General features: G+C 41.9%; 1 protein-coding gene across 1 annotated transcript in view; it reads right to left on the bottom strand.

Moving 5' to 3' along the window:
- Window positions 1-715: 715 nt before the first annotated feature.
- The window catches only part of LOC134082625 (NACHT, LRR and PYD domains-containing protein 3-like), a 17,932-nt gene continuing 6,298 nt past the window's right edge, over window positions 716-12,349 (bottom strand). Inside the window, exons 7-12 of the mRNA XM_062538514.1 lie at window positions 10,786-10,956; window positions 7,491-7,664; window positions 6,791-6,961; window positions 6,188-6,361; window positions 4,735-4,781; window positions 716-2,456 (exon numbers count right to left, since the gene is read on the bottom strand). Coding sequence (XP_062394498.1) covers window positions 1,912-2,456; window positions 4,735-4,781; window positions 6,188-6,361; window positions 6,791-6,961; window positions 7,491-7,664; window positions 10,786-10,956 — 1,282 coding nt within the window. The 3' untranslated portion in view covers window positions 716-1,911. The remainder of the gene's footprint in view (window positions 2,457-4,734; window positions 4,782-6,187; window positions 6,362-6,790; window positions 6,962-7,490; window positions 7,665-10,785; window positions 10,957-12,349) is intronic.

The raw sequence follows: 12,349 nt of genomic DNA, 5'->3' as shown, positions 1-12,349 counted from the left end.
ATAACAAATCAGTTGTGTGAGTGTGGTATGTCCATAATCATCCACGCTGGTACTATTTTCAGTATTATTCATGTTATTCCATTTTCACCCACTAGATGGCAGTATAAGACCAGGAATGAGTTGCAGTGTTGGCATTACAGTAATGTTAACTCCACTGATCAACAGTCACCAAGGACAGAATAGTCTAAACAATAGTTAAAATAAGTAGGTAAGCTGGGCAAAGGAGGGTCCACATTAAAAGTTATTAAAAGTTGTGTTAGAATTATGTTGTATGTCCTATATCTATTGTTACAGTTATTATCCATAGTTACAGTTATAAGTCCATCCACATAACTCATGTTTCAGCAATGTTTTGTATTGGGTCTTTTATTTATTTTATTTTATTAAATGAGATTTCCATCTAAACCTGAAATAAACACATTTCATTCAAACACCTGAATGCCTGAAGAGTCTCTCTGGAGACAAACTCACATCTGCCCTCACTCATCTACCTGCAGGCTACAGTATGGAAATGTGATCTTAGATACTATACCACTGCAATGCACTCATCTGGTGCAGTGTTGCATGAGACGAACTTGGTCGTTAATGCATGCCATGATCAACTACAGAAAAAAAAGTTTCAAGGATGAAAGAAATCATACTCTATTTTGTTATTGCATAGCAAACAAAGAAGGAAAAAAAATGACAACATCATCAAAGTTCATCACAGGTCCTTTCGGAATCTTTATTCAGAGATTTTAAAGTCAAAAACACATTTTATTTACATATTTGAAGTTGGGAAAACAGGCATGTTTTATAGTTCTGTGTCAACACATATAGAAATCATTTTTAAAGAGATTCAGCAAATAACTCAATTTACAGAATACATTATGTTGTTGTTGCTGAAACATTTTTATAATTCACACATTAATTTTAGGAAAAGCGCAAAATATGAAGAAAGCAATATCATAATTTATTTCGTATCACCAAAACAGAAGTCTATAAATTGAATATAGATAGCAATATCTCAATAGCATCTCAGCATCACACATGTGTATGAACAGGAGTGTGTGACTCTGGTGTTCCTGCAGCATGCTCAACTGCCAGGGCCACAGATCAAGCACCAGGTGCTTACATCACAATGGATGTTGCTACGGTTACGTGGTTACTGTGGAATGTTGCGCAGTGTCTTGTGTTGATGAATTTGTGTTTTGAATTTTGGCAGTTTCATACAAACCACACACACACACACACACACACACACAGCTGAAGATGAAAAACTACAGCAACAATGGTGCATGATAAATTTAAACTATCGTGCTTGTAGCCTAGTGGCCAAAGTTCCTGGTTTAATTTATTGTGCTGATGGCCCACAGTAGCCTCATAATACAGAAAGATTAGGGACAGAAAGAGAGAAGGAGAAGAGAGGGAAGAGGGAAAGAGAAGTCTAGAAAGAGGGGTCATGATGAAGTCTGCAAATAGACAACAGTTTCATACAAATAGAAGAAGAAAGGGAGGAAACAGAAGGATAGGGGAGACAGAGAAAGAATGAAGAGTCAGAAAGAGAGAGGAGAGAGGGAGAAAAAGAGGGAGAATGTTAGAGGGGACAGAGAGGTAGAGAGAATGACAGAGAGAAAGAGAGAAGGAGGAGAGAGGGAAGAGAGAAAGAGGGGTCATGATGCAAATAGACGACAGTTTCATGCAAACCACACACATACAAATAGAAGTGGAAAGGGAGGAAACAGAAGGATAGGGGAGAGGAGAAAGAATGAAGAGTCAGAGAGGTAGAGAGAAAGGGAGGGGAATGACAGAGAAAAAGAGAAGAGTGGGGGTAGAAACTGAGGGTAGAGAGAGAGGTAGAGAGGAGAGAAGCGAGGAGACTGAGGATTGAGAGAAAGGATGACAAGTGGATGTACCTGCTGGAGGAGGAGCTCATGTGATCTGGCACAGGGACACTGAGGAGTCATAAACATAAAAGCTAAACCCTGGACAGAGGGGCTCAGTGAATGTGGAGTGGAACGTGTGCAGGTGGGTGAGTGTATCAGAGGAGACGCTGTAGAAGGATAAAGTGCCGGCCGGCCAGTCCAGGTGCACTCCTACTCTACTGGAGCCGGAGGAGAGGGCAGGTATGTCAGTCTCTTCATTATTGTGCCTGACAAAGTAACTGTGAGGAGAGCAGCGCAGACTCCAGGACTTGGCATTCCGTCCCATTGTGACGTCATTACTGTCCCCTTTCCTCTTGATGCTTTTATAGGCCACAGATATCTCAGCTCCATCATCTCCACTCCACTCAGCCTCCCAGTAGCAGCGTCCAGTCAGACCCTCTCTACACAACACCTGAGGATACCAGTAGTGAAATCTCTCTGGGTGTTCAGGATACGGCTGCTCCTCTCTCACACATGTCACCTTTCTGTTCCCCTCAGAGAGAGAGAGATTTCTGTGTGCTGTGTTTGGGTCCAGTGTGAGATCACAGGCATCTGCAGACAAGAGGAGAGAACATGAGAACACACACACACACACACACACAAACACACACACACACACACACACACATACACCACATCAAAACACACACACACACACACACACACACACACACACCAAAACACACACACACACACACACACACACACACACACACACACACACACACACACACACACACACACACATACACCACATCAAAGCACACACACACACACACACACACACACACACACACACACACACACACACACACACACACACAGCTACACACGCGTCACAGGCATCTGCAGACAAGAGGAGAGAACATGAGAACACACACCTACTCAACCTAACAGCACACACACACACACACACACACACACACACACACACACACCCTACTCACCCTACCAACACACACACACACACACGTACACACACAACACGGACATGAGAATACACACACACAGACACACACACACACGCGCACACGCGCACACACACACACACACACACACACACACACACACACACACACACACACACACACACCATTTCAACACAAAACACACTCCCACTCATCCTACCAACACACACACACACACACACACCTACTCACTGAACCAACACACACACACACACACACACACACACACACACACACACACACACACACACACACTCCTACTCACCCACCTACCACACATATGCTTCTGCTCACCCTACCAACACACACACACACACACACACACACACACACACACACACAAACACACCCCTACTCACCCCCCCCACACACACACTTCTGCTCACCCTTCCAACACACACACACACACACACACACACACACACAACACACAACACACAACACACACACACACACACACACACACACACACACACACACCTCTACTCACTCTACCAATACACATACACATAAACAAACTCCTACTCACTCAACACACACACACACACACACACACACATACACTCCTACTCACCCCCCACCACACATATACTTCTGCTCACCCTACCAACAAACACACATACACACACCTACTCACCTTACCAACACACACACACACACACACACACACACCCCAACACACACACACTTCTTCTTACCCTACCAACACACACACACACACACACACACACACACACAGACACACACACGCACACACACTCCATTTCAACACAAAACACACTCCCACTCATCTTACCAACACACACACACACACACACACCTACTCACTGAACCAACACACACACACACACACACACACACACACACTCCTACTCACCCCCCTACCACACATATGCTTCTGCTCACCCTACCAACACACACACACACACACACAAACACACCCCTACTCACCCCCCCCACACACACACTTCTGCTCACCCTTCCAACACACACACACACACACACACAACACACACAACACACACACACACACACACACACACACACACACACACACCTCTACTCACTCTACCAATACACATACACATAAACAAACTCCTACTCACTCAACACACACACACACACACACACACACACACATACACTCCTACTCACCCCCCACCACACATATACTTCTGCTCACCCTACCAACAAACACACATACACACACCTACTCACCTTACCAACACACACACACACACACACACACACACACCCCAACACACACACACTTCTTCTTACCCTACCAACACACACACACACACACACACACACACACACACACACACACACACAGACACACACACGCACACACACTCCATTTCAACACAAAACACACTCCCACTCATCTTACCAACACACACATGCCTACTCACTCAACCAACACACACACACACACACACACACGCACACGCACACAGCCTGCGGCCTACTCACCCTACCAACACACACTTCCACTCACCCTACCAACACATACACACACACACGCACATACTGTAGGCACACACCATGTCGTCACCACAAGCAAACACACACACTCCTTCTCACCCTACCAACACACACAGACACACACCATGTCATCAACACAAGCAAACACACACACTCCTACTCACCCTACCAACATACACACACACACACACACACACACACACACACACACAAACAGACACAACATGTCAACACAAGCAAACACACACACTCCCTCTCACGCTACCAACACACACACACCCTACACACACACACACACACACACACACATTCAAGCATACCACGCTAAAGCACGTGTATGATCAAAAATACTGAATAAACAATTAAAAACTTACATCTCAGCAAACGTGGTCGTGCTCTGCTCACAGAAGCATGGTCAGTTCTGTAAGAAAAGCAAAATGTCACACACATGAACCATTTCACAGATGTCAGTTTGTGAAATACTGCTGATTTGATGCTGTCTAACTCATGTAATGGTGCACTGTCACTTTAAGAGCACTATACACGATTAGTTCTCAGTGATCTTTGCCATCTCATATACAGCCTATGGCTAGTGCTGTGCCTATGTCTGTGTCACTGTTTATAAATGATCAGTAGTGGGAAATATAACTATTACTCTGTTGCCTTCATGATTTACTTTTAAAATGTTCTTGTAAAAAGAATATAAAATATAAAGCCAGTTGGAACCTGCCACACTCTCTCTCTCTCCTGTGTACTAGAGCACGTTCCCATTTCAATGGAGTAGCGTAACGTTCAAGCTGCAAAGTCATGAGTATCATGAGTAACATGCTGTTTTGACATAGACATTGTAAACATTATCTAAGAAAAGTGAAAAGCAGTTTGTAATATGTCGGATTGGCCATAACTGCTTTCATCATCATAGCATTACTAAGAGAAGGTGAGGTTTTTGTTTTATTTAATGAACCACTCTCTTTAGTTCAACTCAGTTAATAGAACTTTTGAACAGTTAGTGACCAGAATATGAACAGAAATATCAAGAGGACGCCTTCAACTGAAGTGCAAAAAACATCTGCACCTCTATCACAACTGTATTATGAAAATGTTTTTATGGCTAATAAAAAAATATGTGAATAAATTATTAAGCCTTGCACTATTCCACAGCACCCCTGAGTATGCGTCACAGCTCACTTTGAGAAACCATGGCATAGCGGGCCGTAGTTTGCCCACCCATGATACAAAGTACTGAAGTAACTCTTTTTCCAGCTGTCTTTATCACATACAAGGACATCCACTTGTCCCAAGGTGATGCCACAAGAATCATTTAATTCTCAGAAGGGCACAATCATGAAGTTAAAACCCCCGACACTGTCTGTCCTTCACTTAGATTAGTATTTCATAAGTGTCCCTATATACAGAATTATCAGCACCCAGAAAATAGCTCTCTGCTTCTCTGCTCACCTCCCTGTCTTTCTGTTAACCTCACAACCTGGAATCTGAGAGGTGATCAAATTTGGCAAACAGTGATGAAAGTTTGTGGCAAATTAGTTTCAAATCTCTCAACAGTTAAAAACAAACAGAAAACTATTTGCAAAGGTTCATTAACATTCCACCTTGTTTGTGAATTTGACCACACCTCTGTATCCATATTTGCATTACTGGGTGTTGCATCAAAAGGTACAAATTAAAGGTAATACATTTCAGTGTAAAGCAGCTATCACAATACACATTGGAAAATAGGCCACTTCACTCGGTATGAAGAAATAACTAAGGTCTCCACAATGGGGACAATTTCTAAATGTACAACACTGAGTTTCTTTCTGAACATACTTAAGTATCTCCAGTTTACAGACAGGATCCTCCAGTCTAGCAGATAACAGCTTCAGTCCTGATTCTCCAGGATGATTGTAGCTCAGATCCAGCTCTTTTAGATGGGAGGGATTTGAAGTCAAAGCAGAAGCCAGAAAACCACAACCCTTCTCTGAGATGAGACAATCAGAGAGCCTGAGAGAGAGAGAGAGAGAGAGAGACAGAGAGAAAGAGAGAAAGAAAGAGAGAGAGGGGGGGGGGGGGTCATTATTACAGTATTAACAGTAATATAATACATTTTATGTGTGTGTGTGTGTGTGTGTGTGTGTGAAAACTAGCAACACATAATTAACACAAAAATATCAATAAACTACAATGCTCTAAATACATGTTCAGGCACCCTGTAAAACACACTGTGCTTGGCCTCTGGCCTCGTGCCTAATAGCACATCACAGTCATGGTGATATCTGCTGCCGACGCCACTCTCACTGGTGCCATATTGCTTAATCCACAAACAGATTTAGAAACTCACAATCAGCTCAAGAGTTGGACTACAGACAATGCAATATTAAGCATGTTCAGTGCTGACCAGAAATCTAAGATGATAATACAATGTATACCCACCTTAATGTGTGAATGTTGCAGTTAAAACTGGACAGTCCTTTAGAGAGAAGCTGAACTCCAGAATCCCCCAGATCATTGTGACTCAAGTCCAGCTGTAGCAGTGAGTTTGGTGATTGTAGAACTGAAGCAACAATCTCACAGGATTTATCTGTGAGTTTACAGTCAGCAAATCTGCAACATTTGACAGCATTATGACAGAACATATTACGCGAAGTTACTTTGAATCAAATTGACTACATTTAGTGAAATAGACATAACATTATACGTGTAGTTGATGCTGCATTTAGATTGACTAATTATTGATTGATTCATGATTCATTTGTTACCTGCAGTGAGGACTAGTCCTTCTGCAGTAACAGTAACAGGTCACATACTGTAGTTACTTGATCATTTAAGTGTTCTGACTATACAATAGTAAATGCATTAATGTATTCAAAAGTAGAGTTGTTTTTTTGTTTAAGTCTGGCAATCAAATGTTCTGTTCTGTGTATAGATGATGCAGTAGGGCTACTGAATGCAATTTCATGTGTCCTCGATCCACTTGTGTGAATGTAAGAATCACTCACTCACTCACTCACTCACTCACTCACTCACTCACTCACTCACTCACTCAATCAATCAATCAATCAATCAATCAATCCAGAATCAATCAATCACTCCAGACTACAACTTGATGTTTCTGGTTCTCTAGAGTACATACTGAAGTGCTTCAACTTTGTGGTGAGGATCCTCTAGTGTAGCAGATAACAGTTTCTGTGCTGATTCTCCAGGATGATTGTTGTTCACAACCAGTTCTTTTACACAGGAGGGGTTTAACATCAGAGCCAGAGCCAGACAAACATAACCTTCATCTGAGATGCCACACTTACTGAGTCTGAGAGAGAGAGAGAAAGGGAGAGAGAGATAGAGAGAGAGAGTGAGTTAGTTTTAATTGCTGTTAGATCTAATTGTTAAAAAAGAGTTTGTTCTTATAGTTAAGAAATGCTGTTTTGCTTGTGCTTTGGCAACACTGTACTTACAGTCGTGCTAATAAAGCAACCTTGAATTGAATTGAATTTTAAAACGATGTCACAGCAAACCCTCAGGATTCAACCACCCTTTGATCCCACATATTGGACTGCTGTTTTGCAATATGGGCAGACTGTTGTAACAACTTGTAGGATAGACCTAATTTAAAATGTTACATGCCAACATGTTACATGTGTAACTGGGAGGATAACAAGGGTGTGTATAAAATATATCAAGTGTTAATGAATTATTTTAATATCTCAAAATGGAGTATCAAATTCGTAAAGTAAGAACAAGAACCACTAGCCTAGATGGAATCCCATTCTCTAACATTCTGCAATTTCAATAGGATAAACATCACTTAGAACAAATAGAATAACAAATGAATTCATGGAGTAAATTGAGGAAAAATATCACTTACTTAAGAGTACTATTCAATAATGTCATAAATAGTCTGTTTCATACTGCTGTGTGTGAAAATGGTCCATCAACTATTAGTTCAGTCCATGGAGACCGACAGGCTTTTCAATCGGGATAGCCTATTCCGTTCAAATGAGTCTTTCTAGAAAAACCCTCTGTGCTAACTAGGCCTAGTCCGTGTTGCCTTTTACACTAGGTCACTTAAAACATGTTTAAAACAACCTGTAGCCTACCGTACGTACCTTTAGGTGACACACAACAAACATATACGCCAGACCCAGCAGCGGAGAGTGGTCACTGGTTGTCAGGGATGACGCGAAGCGACCGTCGCCATGAGAACCGCTGTTGAGTTGGGGACGATGGCTGCGCGTGGTGAGCTTCCAGGATAGTTCTAACGGTTTCCACTGGAGGCTTTTCCATTAACGTCCACCAAGTTGTAACGTTAATCTCACTATGGCGAACATTCCCTATCTCTGTCCTTCCGTATCAATTGCAAACAGATCCCAAGACTGATTCCAGACTAACGGGTGTGTGTTACAGTACTCTCTTACCGATCTAGTTACAGTAGCACTAGCAGTTAGATACCGATTCAGCTACCAAATGACTTCAACGTTCAAGTTAACTTCACTCAAAGAACTGTCAATGTCAATGTCAATGTCAATTTATTTATATAGCACTTTAAAAAACAACCACAGTTGACCAAAGTGCTGTAAAACAAACAGTCAGACAAACAAGAAACATAGGGTACATAAGACAACAGAGGCTAGACGGAGCGGCGTACGTAGTCGCCAGCGTGCCCACCAAGCGTGACACCAAGACAAACAAACAAATTTAAAAAATAACAAATCGCTACATAAAGAAATGCCGTACGGAGCGGCGTACTAGCCAGCGTACCCGTGGCACAAGACATACAAACACAGACATCAGACAAAAATCAACAAATAATAAAAACAACACAGACAAACACTCAAAAGACAAAGTTGGCACAAGACAAAAGATGCCGGACGGAGCTGTCACGGCTACTAACCTCCACAATGTCGACTCATCCGACTCTTGCCAAAATAATACGTGACTATCGACCTCCGTGGCTGTATCATCCAACTACACTGATCTGTTATGACAGCTTGTAACATTTTAGCAACTTTTTCACCCCAGTGTCAAAACCGTGTAGCAGCTAGCCTAGTTCTAGCTTCCGAAGTTCCGAATCCCTTCTTCTCTGTTTTTCAACTGCCCTGGTTGCTAAGCAGCGACGTCATCCGACCACAGTCACGTGAATGTACATTCTCTCTTGTTACATTTCACAACACTCCACAAAACTAGGCTACCAGCATGTTCCGTGTGTGTAACCTCACAAAACCATTTATTTTTCGACAACACATGCATGCATACGTCAAGTCATGTTAATCTGCAAAGGAGCAGAGGGTAGGCTATCCTAACATCAGAGACTGATAGCCTTTAAACATGACATGAGCGTGGATAAAAATCGCACTGTTGAAACAAGTGCTAATTGACCAGCTTGCACGGCATGATCAACAACACACAGCAAATAGCCTACGAATTATAAGGTCCATAGAAAGTTCCCCACGTATTAGTTCTACATTACTTCAGTTAAGAAGCATTTAAATTTTAAAGCAACATTAACGCCTGTGAGGCGGTCACACCAAATCCAAGACTTGCCTTGCACAGCAACCTGCCAACATAACGATGGTAGGAACCCTGGAGACAATGCCATTGTCAGAAGCATAGTCTATGATAGGCCATATTATCATGCACTGCATCCTATGGGTTTAATGCCTAAATTAACATGATGCACACTTCCATTTCCGTGAATAAATTTATTTTTTGCAAATGTGCAATGTGCAATGAGAGCTTCTCTGTTCACTGTTAATGGAACCCAATAGAGATAGTGGGAGAAGGCAGGATGGTAGCAAAGCTGACATCTATGCTGGGCAATGAGCGTCACCCAATGCATGTCACTCTGACAACACTGAGCAGCTGTTTCAGTGACAGGCTGCTACACCCTGTGTGTATAAAGGAGAGACATCGCCGGTCCTTCCTACCTACTGCTGTTAGATTGTACAATAAGCACCGTCCCGACAGAGCACAAGGCACTTTAGAACTACTAGAGCTGTTCTACTGACTACCTTTTTATACAGTGCTTATACATTGCATTAGGACAGGTTATCCTTGTTGTATGTATGTATTTATTTATCTATCTATTTATTATGTATTTTAGCATTAGTGCAGGCTGATGAGATTGTCTGGTATTGTGATAATGGTTGTACATAGTGGTTGTGCTTTCCCCACATGTGCTCCAACAAGTAGGCTATAGTGGAGGGGTGCATGCCCGAGGAATGTGTACTGTTGCATGTTGCATGTCTTACAGATGTACTATGTGGGGATAGGGGGTTTCTGCAAGTCTTATTTTTTCCTTTCCTTCACTGTCTGGACGTTGTAACAATGCAAATTTCTCCTTTGGGAGACAATTAAAGGATTATCTCATCCTATCTTATCTTCTCTTATCATGATAATGATCATTTACAAATGACATTTACAAAGACACCAACCTTAAGGTCTGCAGTTTGCAGTTAGGACTAGACAGACCCTTAGAGAGGAGATGTACTCCAGAATCTCCCAGGTCATTGTGACTCAGGTCCAGTTCTATCAGGGAGTTTGGTGACTGTAGAACAGTAGCCACAATTCCACAGGACTTCTCTGAGAGTTTGCATTCATCAAGTCTGCATAACAACATGAAAAACAAACAACAAAAATATAAAATATTGCAGAAATGGATAAAAGGGATACAAAGTGTTCCGATAAATCAACACAATCAAATCACACAGACACACACACACACACACACACACACACACGGCTGAGTGACCCGCACAAGACTTACAGTACACATGTAAAATGGAAAAATAAAGATTAACTGAACTGAACGGAACATTCTCTTCCTCTCTCACTCACACACACACACACCTGAAAGTTTTTAATGTAATAGGATATAAATGTATACACATGTTAATAAATTGCTTATAAGTGCACTTTATTGCACACTATCAACTACAATCCTGCAGTGAAGATGGGATTTCTCACTTCTTCAAATCAATATGTGAAACTGTCCACCTATGCTGCACTGAACTTCAGGGGAATTTGAATTTCGCCTGGCAGCTCAGGCTGGATACCAGCAGACCTATTTTAGCTGTTTACTGCCAGAAACTTTGGCTCAAATCAGAAACGGCCATACTCTAGGGCTGGCATGCTATTGGCCGGTGACGCGCCAAAAACGAAACTTAAAGCCCATATTTCATTTTAAACACTTTTGATTAATGGGTATATTACAGTAAACACTCAATATATGAATATCATTTAAGAAAAAATCTCAAGATGTTGCTAAAGGACAGTTTTTGAATTTAATCGAGATCAGTACCTTTCCGGAAATGTCGCTGCTGCAGCTGGCAACACTTTAACAACACTTTACTAACATTTCCGGAAAGGTACGGACTCGATTAAATTCATTCTGGACTCTCTATCCGACCACATAAAGACGTGGGGATACTTCGGTTTGGCTTTAGGGACCCTGTACTCACTACCACGTAAGTGTAGTGTTGTTTGGAACAGTAAAAGAGGTATAAAAATTGCGTTTTGTAGCGGCGAAAGGACCCGCCCCGGTCTCTTCCAGGCTAACGAGTTTTGGCTAAAAACGGTGAACTCGAACTTTCTCAAAATACATCCGAATGACATGATTTTGGTGTCAACTCAACGTATGTCCTCCCAATAGTCCGACAAATTGATCTAAAGTGCATTTCACTCCGGATTATCCCTTTAAGCGACGCGAAGTGCAGCAGAAACAAAGCGCAGCCTCGCCAGACTAATGTTCAATCTTAAAAGATTGAGTTTAGTACGGTGAAAACCAGACTACTGTCCACCACCTTGCATTTTCAAAAGATTGAAAACGGTCAAGACTTGTTTTTAATTTAACAAACTTCTGTATTAAAATGGACATTACACATCAACCTGCACTTCTCTAAAAGGTCTGCCATAAACCAAAACCCTTTTAAAGTGCACCAGAGAGGGCGTGGCCAAATTAACCAATTACCCACACCTTCACATTTGCAAAAGCTCATT

The sequence above is a fragment of the Sardina pilchardus genome, chromosome 1, assembly GCF_963854185.1.
Source record: "Sardina pilchardus chromosome 1, fSarPil1.1, whole genome shotgun sequence".
Lineage (NCBI taxonomy): Eukaryota > Metazoa > Chordata > Actinopteri > Clupeiformes > Clupeidae > Sardina > Sardina pilchardus.
Note: the sequence above shows the minus strand (reverse complement) of the source record. Positions and strands in the feature narration are given on the sequence as shown.